The 18,451-nt window shown below is 36.8% G+C and overlaps 1 protein-coding gene across 1 annotated transcript in view; it reads right to left on the reverse strand.

Annotated features, from left to right (window-relative positions):
• The window catches only part of cdc73 (cell division cycle 73, Paf1/RNA polymerase II complex component, homolog (S. cerevisiae)), a 342,051-nt gene that overhangs the window by 209,294 nt on the left and 114,306 nt on the right, over positions 1 to 18,451 (reverse strand). Inside the window, exon 10 of the mRNA XM_039734564.1 lies at positions 5,288 to 5,355. Within this exon, the coding sequence (XP_039590498.1) occupies positions 5,288 to 5,355 (68 nt within the window). The remainder of the gene's footprint in view (positions 1 to 5,287; positions 5,356 to 18,451) is intronic.

Here is an 18,451-nt window from a genome sequence, read left to right on the forward strand (position 1 = left end):
AAAATGTAAGCATAAACTATATAATGTATGAAGCCTGAACTCCAAATATCAAACACTTTCACAAAAGGTATAAATATAACAGAACAAGTATGCTTTTATTCAAAAATATACCTGCAGAATAAAGCCACCTTAGCATGCCATAGACACATATTTACTACAGCTGCCACGATAGCGTAATGGTATCAGCTGCTGACTAGTATCCAAAAGGTCATGAGTTCGATCCCACATGGTTCAGTTTTGAGAAGTAAACCGCTCTAATTCTTAATATTTTAGAATAAAAACATGCATTTGATTTCAGTGTGTAACAGCCAATGTAATTTATGATACTTGTAAAGGTTAGTTTGTTTTTTTTTTATTCACTTTTCATTCTCAGTCTCAGTCGTGTTCAGGATCCTTCCCTACCCCCAATCTGAGAATGCTGTTTTCACATAAAGATGCGCTGTAGCTCTGCAGCGTACTTGTGACTGCATTCTCGTACCAATGCTTGCGAACTGAAGTGCCTGCGTGCACTTTTCGTGGCATTACACGTCTATTTTTTTGAGCATGCCTGTGTCGCTCAAATACAGGAACATATGTTGGTGTACAAGAATAAAAAACAAGTGCACTTTTATTCTAGACTATAAGTATATTATATATATATATATGTATATATATATATATATATATATATATATATATATATGTATACATATATATACATATATATGTATATATATATATGTATATATATATATATATATATATATATGTATATATGTATATATATATATATATATATATATATGTATATATATATATATACTCGGAAATTGAACTCATGTGTGATACACCACAGTTAGGTTATTTTTTAACAAGGGGGCAATTACTTTTTCACACAGGGCCATGTAATTTGGATTTTTTTTCTCCCTAAATAATAAATACCATTATTTAAAAATTGCATTTTGTGTTTACTTGTGTTATATTTGGCTAATGGTTAAATGTGTTTGATGATCAGAAACATTTTGTGTGACAAACATGCAAAAGAATAAGAAATCAGGAAGGGGGCAAATAGTTTTTTACACCACTGTATATATTTATCTATAAGAACCCCGTATTAAAAAAAAACAAAAAAAAAAAAAACAGACAAATATTTGGAGCAGAGTCTTTCCAGTGCAACCTGAAGCTTCTTGAAAACCTCTTCCTCGATCTACACAGCACAGCAATATTAAGAATAAACACTTCTTCTGTGTAACATTTTTCAGTAAAAAACAGTTAAAATCTCCCATTTATTAAAATAAATATTCCAGTGACACTCCATTAAGTTCTATCATTTTAGTTAAACACTTATTTACTCAAAAACCATCAGGGTAAAGTCAAAATGTATGACAATCTTGTTCAAATGTAGTTTTTTTAATTTGGGCGACTCCTGCAATTTAAGCCTCCTGCTTTTAAAATCAAGTGACATTCATATATTGAACTGTTCCTAGTTGATAAACTTTCAGCAAGGTAAATATTCTCTATAACTGTTGGAATTACTATTTCCTTGTTCATTAAAACACACTTAATTAAAAACTATATTTCAGCAGAACATAATTTGTTCAGATTTTAAATTAGTTTTATGATTGAGCAAAGTAGGCACATATTTCTGTTTTAATGTTTGTAGAGATCTGACTACTACAATTAAAAGTATGATGATGTAACAAACCCCAAAATAAGCCAGCTCATATTAGAGATTTTAAAGGCAAAATATATATAAACCTAGCTAAATTTAAAGGTGCCCACCTACTGAGAAATATATTTGATTAAGTCCATTAACTTGCCATTTCAAACTAAAATAACAAACCAATGTCTAAGCAAAAAGTCCCCACAGTTTCACATTGTGACCATGCTTTCTTTCTGTTGACTTCATTTGAAATTCTAGAAAGAGCTGCAAACATCTAACAGTAGTCTCTCAACTGAATCAATAGCTGAGGTCTGAAAGTTTCAAATAAAAAATATTTCATTGAATATATCTGAAAGTCGGTTAAATATCAATTGCGTTAGATGTACAGTACATTTTTACATAATATAGACGACACTAGCAACACAACTAATAAGATGCTGTTTTCACAAAAAAAAGTTTTAAAACTGTAATATAATCATTAGGTTCTGATGCTAGATAAAATGTGTTGAACAATGCTCTGTTCTCTTTATTGATTGATGTTCCTTGATAAAGAACAGAAGTGGGGGTTTCATTAAATGCTTTAAATATCCTTTTTTAAACAACAGATTTTTTTCATGTGATGTGGAAATGGGATCTGCACCTCACACAAACAGCTTACCCTCAGGATTGTGGTAAACACAAGGTTATTGTACTTTCATTTTATTAATATTTTATTAATATATTATTTCAACCTGACAATTCATTTCCAGATTAGTTTCAGTTTAGTTTTATGAAGTGGATTGACTAAATCCATCTTCCTGAATGTGTAGACACTTTTATAATGCATAGAAATCATTACTGTGGCTGAAGAGTTAGTTTAACAGAACCTCTAGATTTTTATTGCCCTATTCAAGACATTAGTAACACCAGGAAACAGAAGAGTGGGCTTGGGCATTATTTCATTGTTTACATGATCAACAAGAACTTAATCTAAATATGTGCATGGAAATGTTTATCAATAGTGCTTGTGTTTTATTGATCACACATGAAATATGAAGTTGGGCTTCTATTGAATCAGTAGTATAATTTCATACACTACAGTGAAAATGTAAGTCTGCCAAAGCAGCAGAAATCACAAACCATAACCTGCAGTTACATCACATAAAACAAAAAACTGCAAACGTTGCTGACATATGTTGTGTTATCAAACAGTTTGCACTTAGCTTAAGCTATACAAAGTTTGGTATTATTGACCAAAGATTCATTTAATGCCTTAAGATATGAAATATAACAGAAGAAATGCTGGCACCTATGGCCCTGTAATCACTATCAAAATGTTTTAACAATGAAGAATATGGAATATTTTGCACCGTTTTGGAATTTAAAAATAGCATGCTACCACTAAATGTTTGCTAAAAAATATTTCACCCACCAAACAAGGCTGCCTTTTAAATGTCACTGTACTTGTTAGTTTGAGAAGCAATGTCATTTTGTCAATCCAACAACCTTTTGCACCTTTCATAGTCAATGCATAACCAAAACTAAGGGTGCCCAATGCATCAATCGCGATCGACTGGTAGATCGCAAAGGTAGTGCAGGACGAGCGCGTTGCATTAAAAAAAAAAATTTTTTTAAATGATAGTTTATCATATATCCTCCCTATGCCATTTGCCTCTTGACTGACATACAGGCCAGTCTGAGATCTCTCTTCTTCTCACACACTGGTCATCCCGGACGCACGATCAAACACGCGAGCTAATGCAAACCTCCGGATGTGATCTAGTTAGCCTTCCAATTTATATCGACTAAAGAAGGGATTTTAAAAAAAAATAGCCAACCCGGGGCGTCGCATACACCGCATAATTATGTATTGATGGGTGAAAACTTCCTGAAAGACAGAGTTATCCAAATGGGCTTGGTTTTGAGGATACGACTGTAGGTGAATGAAAGGATGCAACTCTGGAGAGGGCATCATACAATACAGCATTATACACGCTGCATACAGCGATTCACATCCGCAACAAATATGATTCTTCTTAGATGGTGCTGTCGCGTCTACCCACGCTCTCGAAGCATACACACTGCCTGTTCATGTGCCTGCTCGCAAGAGCAACCAACAGAGGCCCGCCTACCAACTGTAAGACCATGGGACATCCCTCGCAAACTGTTCTACACGGTGCATACAGCGATTTACATCTGTGACAAACTGTTTTACACACTGCATACAGCGATGTACATCCGCAACATGATTTTTCCTAGATGGTCCAGTCGCGTCCACCCTTGCACTCGAAGCATACACACTGCCTGGTCATGTGCCTGGTCGCAAGAGCAACTGACAGAGACCCGCCCACCAACTGTAAGACCATGGGAAACCCCTCGGAAAGTGTTTTACACGCCGCATACAGCGATTTACATCCGTGACAAACATGCCTGTTCTTAGATAGTCGTGCCGCATCCACCCTCGTTCTCGAAGCATACACACAGCCTGGTCATGTGCCCGCCCGCAAGAGAAACTCACGGAGACCCACCCACCAGCTGCCTGTGTGTGCCTCTCTCTGTCTCTGGCGCGGCTTTCTCTTGCGCTGCCTCTGTGTGAACCGGTCAGGCACAGAGAAGGTCAGCTGCTGACAGAGCGTCTCGACTGTTGCAGGGCCTGCATTGGTGAAGCAGGTGAGACGGTAATGAAACAGAGGCACAGGGCTCATTGGTTTTTAAAGACTGCATCCTTCATTGTGTTCTAACCTCAGTTTTAAAGGATTGTTTTAAGGATCCCATGGGATACCCCTCGCAAACTGTTTTACACGCTGCATATAGCGATTCACTTCCGTGAGAAACATGCCTCTATGAACAGTCAACGTGGCTCAGAGGTGCATGTGGCCTCTACGACAGACTGACTCCATTTTTCCTGTGTCATCATATCCGAGTTGGTGGGCGTGGTTCTGCGAGTTGTCGTCATATCCAATGGTCTTCGAGTTGGTGGGCATGGCTCCTTCCTGTGTGCGCCATGGGCATCTTACTTGTCGGCGGCTTAGTGAATCCACGCCCCTTCTGGCGTGCTTTCCATGGGTGTCTTGCCTTAGTGAATTATATATATATATAGATTGTTTAGGGAGGGTATGGGCTGGATGTGGAGTTGGAAGAGGATTTTTTTCCTCAAAATGTCACAGTCGAAGTGCGTTTGTCTGACATTCGAGGTTAGATCCCCGAAGAGGGGCGCAGTGGAGTGTGTACGCCTGATGAGCCCAAAATAGGGCGAAACACGTGTTGCATACTCTTTGCATTATTTGACAGTTAACTATGCAACATTCTATGATCTGCTTCTCGCAACTGAGAGGGCACCCGTGGCGCATGTCTGCCGACTTGCAGACCAACCACATCCGTTATCTGGTAGGTAACCACCCATAAAATCAGATTGTGATTCAGACTTCGAATGATATATAATTTTTAATGTAGATGGATCAGTTTGACCTGGTCATTTTAAAAGTAGCTTGCAAGCTAAAAAAGTGTGGGCACCTCTGACCTAGACAATAAGCTCAAACAACTTAAGGAAAATTGTTAACTTTGACAAAAGAAACTATGAGCCATGAAGGAAATCTAACACTGTGCTTCATAAATAATTAACTGAAATCAATCATTTTAAGCTATGATTAGTTTACATATACTTACAGTCACTGACTTCAGTGTCATACCATGGTAGGTACCCATGGTATCAATCTTAAAATCTGCAGTTTCAGCTAAAAGAGAAAAACAATAAAAAGATGTAAGATTGTATATAAAACATTCACTTCACAAACACATTCAACAATTTCAAAGTTAATTTGCATAAGAACTGTTATTCAGAAATTAGTTAAAATTATTTATAGGTAAGCTTTCATCTATGCCACTTATTTTACCAAAAACAAGTTGGAGTCAATATTAGGAGTACAATGAACACTGATTTTTAAATAGACAAACTAAAGCAGTATAAAAGACTTTATAAAATAAATCGATATTTCACCCTCCATTGCTCTATCATATAAATTAATACATACACACATACATACATTTTATCTATCCCTCTTACAGATAGATGCACAGATAGGTAGATACAGTATGTATCTCTGTCCATTAATCCTAAATTTCACTATATTAAATAATAATATTGTTACATTTATTGGGCGCCTTTCACAAACCCAAGGTCATTTTACATACAGAGTAATAAAAAAAAAAATATTACACAGATGACAAACGTTCATAGAAGAGGAAAGTTTTCAGTTGAGATTTAAAACTGCAGAAAGAGGACCAATCTCGGAGAGACTGAGGAAGAGAGTTCCAGAGTTGAGGGGCTATAGCACTGAAGGACCTGCCTCCCAAGGTGGAGAGTCTTGTGCGTGGGACAATAAGGAGATTACAGCTCGAGGACCTGAGAGAGCGAGGAGTGTAAGGAGCTAGGAGCTGAGCAAGGTAGAAGGGGGCAAGGTTCTGTAGGGCTTTGAAGGCGAGAAGCAGAATCTTGAATTTAATCTTTGATGCAACCAGTAACCAGTGAAACTGGGAGAGAACGGGGGAGATGTGAGCAAAACGCTTTGCGTGGGTGAGGACTCTAGCTGCAGAGTTCTGAATATACTGTAGCTTCTACATAGTTATAGTGTTTTTAAAATATTATCTCAGCACTGGTCACAATTGGGTTCAATTAAATTATAACATGTTTTCTCTCGTTCTCATGAAACATGAGATTACAAACTTTTGTTGGCCTTATCTAACAAAATACATGGGGTAACATAAAAAAAATGTTTTTGGGTCGAGTATTCCTTTAAGAGCCATATTTGTTCGTTTCATGTGTAACCTTGTTAAGTATGTTAGCCTTGAAATTTGTTAATAAGCAAACATTTTATTAGAACTTCTCTTGTAATTATGACAAGTATTTTTTCTTTTACGCCATACTAGGGGGCTTCGCTCACCAACCCCCGTGTTTGTTTTTCTGGAAACGAAGTGGCAGGTGAATTACTGTCAACAAAAAGCAGGCACCTGAGAAATAAACTGAAACGTTATTTACTTATGATTTTTCTGTCTATACAGTAAAGTTTTTGTTGAGCAGCACATTCCGATTTCAGGTGTTTGAATTATAGCTTGATATACAACAAGTGCAAAGAAAGTAAATCGCTTTCTATTCCATGCGCTTTACACACGTATTCAGCTAGCTCTGTCACTGCAAATGCTGTGTGAACAGCCGCCAATCACTGGATGAATATGTGCAGGTGGCTCGTGGTGGATGGCTTTCAGTTTTAGAGTTAAATGTTATAAGGGTTAAAAACTAACAGCAAGAAAATGAATTCAAAAACGAAAACTAAAATTGTTTAGTAAATTATTTTATTTTAGTTTGTCTTTCCAGTTACTTTAATAGTTTCATTTAGTTTTATTTTTTCATTTCAGTTTACAAAATTTTTTTTTTTTTTAAATAGTTTCAGTTTTGATTTTAGTTTTCGTTAACTATAAAAACCTTGCTTCACAAGACCTCTGAAGGTGTCCTGTGGTGTCTGGCACTAAGACATTAGCAACAGATCCTTTAAGACCTGTGAATTGTGAGGTCAGGCTTCCATGGATTGGACTTGTTTTTCCAGCACATTCCACAGACGCTTCATTAGATAGAGAGCTGGGGAATTTGGAAGCCATGTCAATAGAGCTACAACTAACAATTATTTTGATGATTGATTCATCTGGCTAAAATTCATGAATAGGAACTTTTCACCAAATAAACAAATTTGTATAAAGTTTTCAGAAATTTAGTTTTTAAATGAACTACTTGTAGATATTTTAAACAAAATATAGGTTTTTATATAACATTTATAATACACTGAAAATAAAGAACAATCAATATAAATAAAACAGTAGCACCTCAGTCTCTGGTTGTGCAATGAACACACACATTTTCCTAAAAAATAATAGTTTTCAATAACTAAACATGCAATTTTTCTTATGAATTCACACACTCATTATATATTGTATATTCAGAATCACACTAAACACTCTCTCAAAATTAAACGTAATTTAAATTGTTTTTTTCTTCAGTTTCTGTGAAAAAGGGTTTTCTAGCAAACCATCATGTAAATATCTGACCTCCACAATATTCCACTATTGTAGAATTTGTTGAACCATCATGACTTTTCATTTTTTTTTTTTTTAAACTTTGCAGTTATGTTTGAAATTACTTGTCATTTGTTGGGGAAATGTCCAGAATATTTTTCTTTTGCAGCAAAGCAAAGTTTTTCCTTTGTTATGTAATATGCCGAGTTTATTTTAGCTGAAAGATCATATCATTTCACATCATCATCATTTGTCTTTTTTGTGTCTTGAAGAGTTTTACCACCGCAGAGTCTTTAGCACATTGCTTGCAGCAAACACACTGTCACAGCATGCTACATGTCGTTTGCTCTTAGATTTAAAAGTTTTAAAACTGTAATCCTGACACAAAATCTGTTTTACTAGCTACAGTAGGCTTGGTACAGCAACACTTGCACATTATCACGTCTTCCTCCAGAGTGTATAAAAGCCATTTAAAGTCTGATACCCAATTAGTCTAGAACTGTCAGTTTCACGTTTTCTGCTCAGACAGGGATGTAAGTTTCTTAACAACCGTTTCTGTAAGCTCACACACACTAACGTTACATGTGAAAGCAAGTGTGTAATGCAGTACAATAAGTTGACAGGGTGACCATGTAAAATAAATAAATATGGCAAGTAAAAATTTGAGTGTTTTCTACCTAGTGGCTATTGACACATATTTTACTCGCGTTCATAAAACTTTGTCAGATATTCTACTGCTTTATTCTTATTGCAGGGGGCTGGACTATAACTCAGATTATTCTTCACTTCAAACTGAAAGTCATATCATTCCTAGAAAACACCGTCTTATGTAGCTGTATCACATAATGCTGAACAAACATTTAGCTTACGGGGATGATGGCGAGTCTTCCTACGCCATAGAACCTGTAACGGTGTGTCCTGTTCAAATGTTTGTGCATCTCCGTTGTGTTCTTGTGTCTTTTCTGTCACTTGCTTACTGTTGGGACGCAATTACGTGGCACAACATACTTTCGGCCTAATGATGTAATTAACTAATCACTGAAAATGATCATTGCCAACATTTTTAATAATCAATTATCATCGATAATGTGAATTAGTTGTTGCAGCTCTACATGTCAACACTTTGAACTGTTTGTCATGTTTCTCAAATTATTCCTAAACAATTTCTGCAGTGGCTCAGGATGCTCTATCCTGCTGAAATAGGCCACTGAAATCAGGGAATTCTGTTGTCATGAAGGGGTGTACGTGGTCTGGAACAATCTTTAGATAGGTGGTATGTGTCAAAGTAATATCCCCCTGAATGTCATTGACTCAACAGATTTCCCAGCAGAACATTACCCACAACATCACACTGCCTCTGCCAGCTTGCCTTCTTCCCATAGAGCATCATGCTGCCTTCCCTTCCCAAGGTAAACAACACGTATTAACCCAGCCATCTACAAGACCTTAAAAAAACATTATTAATCAGACCAGGCCACCTTCTTCCATGGTTCTGTTGTCCAGTTATGACGCTTAAAATGCCCATTGTAGGTGCTTTTGGTGTTGGACAAGGGTCAGAATGAGCACTGTGACCAGTCTGCAACTACACAGCAAGCTGCAATGCACTGTGTGTTCTGACACTTTTCTCTCATGACCAAAAGTTTTCAACAATTTGTGCTACAGTGGTTCTTACTTGGGACCAGACAGGCTTGCTCCCCATGAATATTAATGAGCCTTCGACACCCACGATCCCGTCACCAGTTCACCAGTAGTTCTTCCTTGGATCATTTTCCGTATGTAGTAACCACTGCATACTGGGATCCCATAAGACCCACCATTTTGGAGATCCTCTAACCCAGTCACCTAGCCATTACAATTTGGCTTGTCAAAATCACCAAGTTCCTTACGCTAGCCCATTTATCGTATTTCCAGCACATCATCTACAAGAATGGACTGTTCACCTGCTGCCTGACATATATTCCATCCCTTGACAGGTGCCATTGTAACATGAGATTCAATGTAATTTACTGACCCTGTTGTCAGTTATAATGTTGTGGCAATATATACAAGGGGTGTTCAATTATAAACAGGCATTCTCATGGTCTGTTCTTATAAAAAGTGCAAGGCAGACTTGACTCATTGGACAAACACAAGCATATTATGAACTTGTCATTAGTAGTACTAGCTGCTCTTCCCCCTTCCTGACAGCTGTAATCAACATGTCAGAGCAGGAGGTACACTGTAGTGTTGTGCAGCACATTATTATTCAATTTTTGACAAATGAAGGAGTCATTTCGTCTCAGATTTGTTCAAGACTTAAAAAAACATGTTTGGGGATGACTGACTCTCTCTCTCAGTCTAGAGTGTATGATTGGTACAAGTCATTCAGAGAGGGACTATCAGCTCTTCGGTCCACTTAAGGAATGTTTGTGGGGGGAGAGAGTACTTCAAGCCAAATGAGGAGGGTTCAACATGCAGTCAAAAGACTTCTGATCTTCGGGGATTAAGAAGCTTCCTAAGCACTGGAACATGTTTATTGCAGTGGCAGGAGACTACATAGAAAAATAGCGTCGAAGTCGTTTCATTGTATTCAATAAATACATCATAATTCATAAATTTCTCTTTATATTTGAACACCCCTTGTATTATAAATTACATATTACTACTTGCTTCATAAGATGCCTTAAACAAAGGTGACTAATAAATAAATAACAACAACAGAACAGACTATTGGTTCATTAAAAGAAAGATGGCAGTGTTTGGACTTGGTAGGGAGCACATTGTTGATGTACAGCCCCAGAAAGGCTAGCCACAGTCAGATGGCTCTGTGAAGCATTTCACAACATAGCACAGAAATACAAATGGCCTCAGGACAATTCAAAGATGTTCGGACATTGCACATAGAATTTAAAGAAAACTTGTATACAGCACAACATTAACATTTACTTGGCAAAATGATTTTATTTATTTACCAATTCAATAAGAATGTTCTAAATACCTTGCAGTTCTGCACATGCAGCCTGCGTCAATTCACACTGTATTGGTATGGTTACTGACAGGTAGTGATGGGAAGTAGCTAAAATCACGTGCATGTGTTAATAGTTAAGTTGATTTAAGATGTATAAAGTAACTTGGGCATGTCATATGGTGTACATACTGTTTTATAAATGTTTTATGGTTGTATGTCTTTTTTTGCCTTTCAAGCACAAGTAAAATATTATTATGTAATATAAGCAAGTTTTATAAATGAGACCCCAGGACTTCATGTTCACTTAAGTAGGAATTGTGTTATATCAGAGGTTGTTTTTAACTTTATTTTTGATTGTCTTTGTTCTATTTTTAGAGTATGTTACATGAACTCATTTTACAGTACTAATAATACCTTGTATGGATTAAATATATTCATATTTGGAAGCTGATGCTTGTGTATTAAAATTTGTTAAAAATTGTGTAAAAGTAATGCAGAATGTTATTTTCCATCTCACCCTTAAAGCTATCCAGTTCAGCAAATCTACGTAAGATTACCAGCAACTTAGTGCCATAGAAATGAAATGAATACTTCTGTAACTGTTACGATCTTTGTTCTTTTCCTTTAATTTCTGGCCCCTACATTCAGTACTCTGTGTCTACACTGATGGGTGCTATCCTTGTATTTTTCTTAATTTCTAATTGCTAGAGATAGTTCTTGCATAGAAAAAGGTTGTTTTTTTTCCATGCATACTCAGCATTACTAAGTTGTTCACGGGTTGTGAATGAATGTCACAGATTTCATGTGCTATATTGGAATTCAAATTAATGTAGCAGTTGCAGCCAAGTAATTAGAAAAGAGTAGCACTTGAGGTAGTGATGCATCACTTGTTTAATCTAATTGAGACACCTATGTTTATACTGGGACTAGCTATAGTGTGAAATACATTAGATATTTATTACAGATTTCTGTAATGAAGACTGCCTACCGCTTGCAGTCTGAGAACCTCTATAATCTGTCACAGCCATGCTCCCAAAGTCCCTGTGTTTGAAATTGCAAATTTTCAGCGTATGTGCAAGAGCTGTATTTTTAGCCCTTAGATTTACAGATTACAATTCAGTGCTTTTTTGTTTCATATTTAAAAGACTGTGTGAGATCAGATGGTTAAACCATTAGCAAGGACTCTTCACGTTTAACATTAATGTTTTTGTTGAAAGCATTAGTGAACTGTGCACAAAATATAGAGAAAAAATAGAAATACCTGTAGTAACAGCATGCTATATGTATGAAATAAAGGAGTATGTTCAGCATAGGAGCTGATGAACATGACTGAAAAAACATATTAAGCAGAAACTAATAGGAGCAACTCTGCTTTCAGTGCTTTATTGATAAAATGCAAGTCATTTAACTCTCATATACAAATTAGAATATGGCAAAAACTGTAGCTTCTCTAACCTACAGAATCAGTATGCTTTATCCTATTTAAGAAGTCGTCTCTTTCACTTTCAGAAGGTAACAACCTGTAAGTTCAGTTTAATTTCAGATCTATTCCATTTGTACTCAAATGTGATTTTAAGACAGATTTTCATGGTCTCATTCTCTTTAACCTCTAATGTTTTTATGGCACTGTGTGTTTTGAGCTATACTATATGAAATTATAGGACAGAGATCAATTCTATGCAATAGTCTGCAGAAATTGTTCTTAGTTTTAACACTAGAATTACCAGAGCCTACGAGAAAACTCGTAAATCCGGCCCACCTTTCCGTCATTGTCTTTTGTCCTGCAAATGTGCCGATTAAGACAAGCAGCCTGCTATTCCATCCCCCACCGTCGCAGAACATTCACAAACTTCTCCAGTTCGTGCCTCGTTTGATTATCTGGGAGTAAACTGCTGGAGTTTTAGTGTGGGAAAAAATAGATTGTTATTTGGAACACATGCATTTCATGTGTGTTCCGTTTCTACAGTAATCTGTGTAAACACATTGTTAAAACAGAGACTTTTTCATATTGTAGTAATAAATGTTACAAAATGTAGGCATAAACTATAGAATGTGTGAAGCCTGAAGTCCAAAGATCAAATAAACACTTTCACAAAAGGTTCAAGGACGATACAACAGCTTCCGTGGCGTAGTAGTAAGATTTGCTGACTTGTAATCAAGAGGCCACCAGTTCAATCCCCACTGCCTCCTATATTTACTGTTTTCAGTAGTGAGCTGCTCTTATTGTTAATATTATACAGTACACACATACATTTGGTTTGCATCTGTAACAAACAGTGTACATTTACAGTACTGTACTTGTAAAAGTTACCCTTTTTTTTCACTTTTATTCTCTCACTCACGATCACGATACACACTACCGCCCCCTCCACCTAGGGATCTGACACTATTAGTTTTTATTTGAAACTGGGAATAACTGTAGATGTGAGTGGTGTTTTGAGGCAATGGAACTGGAAATTCTCTGATCTGGAGGGATAAAAGCTGACACACAAATGCTGGTGAATCTGCCTTCTTTGTATCTCACCGACACTTTTTTTAAATTTTTTTATTCAGTTTAATTGAGTGTTCCTGGTCACGCAGAATTAGTATGCACCTTACGGTTTATGATGTCAATGTTGCATCCTCCTTTTCTTTTTCCTTTGCCTTTTCTACTTAAGATGAGACGACAAGGTTCCTCTGCAATATGAACACTCTTCTTTTCACAGGGCCCCCGTGCATTCCTTGCATAGTACATGTGCGTTGATCCTGCCACACTGAATAAGCTCACGCCTTCTGGTGCACGATTTCAACACAGCACGGAGAAAACAAGAGACATACATACATACCCTAACACAAAAAATTTAGACACAGATGTTTAAACTACATACAGAATTTACTTGGGCAACAAATTGAACCCAGGTCTTCATTTTTTTGATGCAAAATTTAAATAATAAATGCATTGGGTCATAAATTTCTGTGTGAACACTTAAAATGTGCTGTATATGGCCAAGTATTTATTGAGGTTTTAAAAGCAACACTTCTTTCTGTCATGCAGTGGTATGTCTACATTTATGAGTCATTAGGGCACACTCCCACCTTACTGTATATTTTTCAAAATAATTAATAAGCTTTTCTCAGTAATTTTACTTAGCATTAAAATGTTTAACAATATACCTCTATCTTTACTTCTTAGAAAATTCTTCAAGTTTTCTGTCAAAGAAAATAACTGCTTTGTGTAACATATGAAATTGTCTTTGTGGCAAGCATTGCAAGCTTGTTTCTAGGGACTTTCGGCCCTTGTGTGTGTTCTGCTTAATGATGGGGCTTGAAGGCTACAGCCACTTTTTCTTGGGATTAAAATAATGACTCTCTTCATTTCCTTTTTTCTTTTTTTTTTTTAAATCCAATATTAGTCCATCTGGTTTAAGCTTTTCCTATTCAATGCTATGACAAACCGGCAAAAAAGCGTGATCTGCTGACTTAAAGGTAGCCACAGTATATATGTGTGTGTGTATTTTATTTATTGTAAACGCTAAAGAGATGCGGACAAATCAGCTGCTGCTACCGAGCTGCGTGATCTACACATTGAGCTGCACGATGATCATTTAAAAGCCTGTACAGCACCTGTCCTTTTGTCTCACGGGACTTCAAAGTGTCTCCAAGAAATTGTAAGTAGGGTGTGACGTGCAAATAGTTTCGCGGGAAGTCAAAGTGTCTCCCCGAGATGATCACGTCTCGACCCAAGATTAGATTAGATTGATAGATGCTTCAATATCAGAAATGCATCAAGCACAATAACATACACTAACTGGGCTGAATGGCATCTCAACGTTCACCCACCACTGAGAAGTTCTGTCTAATGGCACCAAATTTGAAAAAGCTACAAATTAGGGGGAAAGAAAAGTGTACTCCTTCCACTTTTGGGGAAAATAATCAACAAGAATAATGCCTCAGTTTCAAAGAATCGTCGAGTCCTGGTGCAGAAAGCACAGGTATTTAGAAAATCAGTTTTTCAATTGTTTGCCAAGTACTATCTAGCAAGCACTAGAGTACAGTATATTCCTCATGCACTGTCTGTGTTTTTATGGCAGGTCTCTTATCAGCTCAACACTATTCAATTCTGAACTTGAGGTGCTGTGGTTTCAATTTAAGCATTTTTTTTTCCAAATATATTTTCACTGGCCATGTGTGTCCAACTACGTTGCGCGTGTTAAAGTTGTCTGTGAAGGGCTCCCTGTTTAAATGCGCGGGCCCTTCGTCTCACAGCATTATGATTTTTTTATAAGGGAAAAAAAATTACAAAAGAAAACCCTTGGACATTGATTCAATAGGAACGGCCTACTCAGAATCACTGTCCAAATAGTAATTATGTGGTGGTGTAGGAGCATTTCTGCTTCTGTCCGTTCACAGTCCGTCTCGTTTTCACGACACTATCGTTTCCTCTCATGATGTCTTCTCAACCCTTCTCCAATCTCGCAGGTTGCTTTGTGGCAATCCAAAGAGTAAGGTAATATACACGGAGCAATGGTTATAAAAGGGGGACACATAGGTATCCAGGCGCTTTAAAGCATAAGTAGGGATCACTTCACTTACATGTGAGCAAGCCATGGTACAACTGTGAAAACGCGCAGCACTCGCCGGCTACAATGTAACAATAATGATTTCCGGAACGTGCTGTTACGTTGTCATTCATTTTACCCACTGTCTTTCTTTCATCCATTTGTTACGTAGGCACGTACCTTTTATCTTCGGCAATCTCATGAGCTAACCAGGCCTCAGGAGCTAACCAGCGTAACATTGTCCACCACCCCTTTTGGCACATTGTTGACATCCGTGAGTAATAACAACGTACTAAACTGCAAGGTGGTCTACGCATGCGTGGAATTCGCGGACAAAGATCAAGATCTATATGAAAATTATATATTGAGATGGGCAGTAGGTGATTGCAAGGATATTAATTTGCTTAATTGTTTATAATGCAGTATTTTGTCACATGATGATGATGACAGATGGTATCATAATGATCTGATGCCTATCAAGTGAGAGCAGGGACCAACATTCCATGGTTTGCATTACTTTTTGGTTTATTAATGATGTGAGAACTTGTATGTCTCACTAGCCATTAGCAAAAGTGGGACAGATATTATCAGGTATAGTAATGTTAGTCTGTTATAACCCCATCAGACGTTTCATCGAATGCTTTCAAGTTTCAATTTTTTAAAGTTAGAGTCTTAGCAAATGTAAGAAGTAAATCCAAATTTCAATTAAAAGCCAAGCAATGCCCATAAAATCAAAAAGAATAAGTAGCTCCCTTATAAGAGGTTTAATGAAATAAGGGTGAAAAATAAACTAATTAACTTTCAGTTCTCTGTATTTGAAACAACAATCTTAATTTTGCTGGAGTACATTTTTATGAAGTACTGCATAGGTACTGTTTTATAGGAAAGGATTATCAGTAGAATGCTATTATTATTACTACTAATATGTATTATTAGCTCATACCTTTAAATGAAATTACTTACAATCCTTGAGATATCATGTACTGTGTATAGCTGCACACAGATGTTGTCTAGAAAAAATACATTTGTTTTGTGGTGTTAGTTGAAGCTCGTCAGTCTGCTGGGGCAGGAGGATCTTGTAATGGGAGGTAATTTTGTTGATACCCATGGTTTAATCTCTTTAAAATCTCATGTTGTGATATCATTTTCTCTTAGAAAATTGTTTCAGATCTGCATACTTTGCTTGATTTATTATTTTTTTGTTTTTTTTATAATGTAATTCATTGAAAGAAGTCTGGGGCGCATGCCAAAGGGAGTCTTATTGACTGAGATGAAAAAACCACAAGGCACTGTTGGTTACCACCAGAAACCTCTGCAATGGTTAGTAAAGTATTTGTTCAAGTCATTGTTTGTTACACAGTTTTAACTAACAACGAGGTTCCTAATTTGACAAAAACGTACATTAAATAATTTCACGTTCTCTGTTGTGATCCAAACATGGTGGTAGATTTACTTTCACAAATAATCTAAACAAGCCTTTTGAAATAAACAAAATAATAAAACTTATACGGATAATAGATAATGCATAAATGCGAGTGTACACCCATCAGCCACAACATTAAAACCACTGACTGGCGAAGTGAATAACACTGATTATCTCATTACAATTGGCAACTACCAAAGGGGTTGGATATATTAGACAGCAAGTGAACAGTCAGTTCATGAAGGTGATTTGTTGGAAGGAGGAAAAATGGGCTAGTGTAAGGATCTGAGAAACTCTTAAAAGGGTCAAATTAAGTCAGAGCATCACCAAAACATGGTCATTCCCATTATGCAATGGTTAGTACCTACCAAAAGTGTTTCAAGAAAGGACAACTTGTGAGCTGACAACAGGGTCAAAAATGCCCAAGGCTCATTGATGTGCGTGGGGAGTCTGTCTGGCTCAATCCCACAGAAGAGATACTGAGGCACAAATTGCTAAAAACCTAATGCTGGCCATGAAAGGTGTCAGAACACACAGTGAATCACCACTTGCTATGTATGGAGCTGCATAGCACTAGCCGGTCGCAGTGGCCATGCTGACCCCTGTCCACCGCCAAAAGCACCTAGAATGAGCACATGAGTATGAAAATTGGACAATAGAGCATTAGAAAAAGATGACCTGGTCTTATTAATCATGTTTTCTTTTAGATTGTGTGGACAGCTGGTTATATGTTGTTTTACCTCGGGAAGAGATGGCAGCAGGATGAACTATGGGAAGGAGGCAAGCCGGCAGAGGCAGTTATGATGCTGTGGGCAATGTTCTGCTGGAAACTTTGGTTTCTGGCATTCATGAGGATGTTACTTTGACACATACCACCTACCTAAAAAGATTGTTGCATACCACATCCACCCTTTCATGTCAACAGTATTCTTTGGTGGCAGTGGCCTGATTTAGAAGGATAAGGAGTCCTGTCATACTGCAAAATTTGTTAAGGAATAGTTTGAGAACATGAGAGTTTGAGGAGCTGACACTGACACCAAACTGCCGGGCCATGAATCCGTTGGAGCGCTTGTGGAATGTACTAGAAAAGTGCAATCTGTGGGACACCACCTTACAACTTAAGAACTTGAGGAATATGCTGTTAAAACATTGTTGCTAGATACTAAAACTAATAACAAGCCTAAATCTGAGAGAGAAAAAAAACAAGATATTACTGAAGACATCTTATACTGTTAGGAAAAAATGCTAAGGTACAATTTTGCACAAAAGAGAAGACCAAATTCGGGTTAACTAACTTTCTGGTTCTAGCTGATGATGTCAGCTAGAAAAACCAAGAACAGAAGTGCTGTATTGGATTAGTTTTTCATCTAAACCAAAAATTTACATGTGCAATCTTTTTAAAAAACATTTATTACTAGGTGAAATCTGTGGTCAATACATTTTAATTGCAAAACATACATGGTCTGCCCCTCCTTTACTGAACTGACTGATGAATGTTAAAGCTATGTACACTTTATTGACCTAACAAGCAGAATACCCGCGCTTCGCAGCGGAGAAGTAGTGTGTTAAAGAAGGTACGAAAAAGAAAAGGAAAAATTTTAAAAATAACGTAACATGATTGTTAATGTAATTGTTTTGTCACTGTTATGAGTGTCGCTGTGATATATATATATATATATATATAGCAAAATACCCGCGCTTCGCAGCGATGTCATGTGTTAAAGAAGTTATTAAAAAGAAAAGGAAACATTTTAAATATAATGCAATATGATTGTCAAAGTAATTGTTTTGTGTATTTGGTGGCAGCGTCACAAAGTTATTTTCGGTAGCTGCATCAGAAAATGTACCACAACGTCTGA

This window comes from Polypterus senegalus, chromosome 14 (genome assembly GCF_016835505.1).
Source record: "Polypterus senegalus isolate Bchr_013 chromosome 14, ASM1683550v1, whole genome shotgun sequence".
Lineage (NCBI taxonomy): Eukaryota > Metazoa > Chordata > Cladistia > Polypteriformes > Polypteridae > Polypterus > Polypterus senegalus.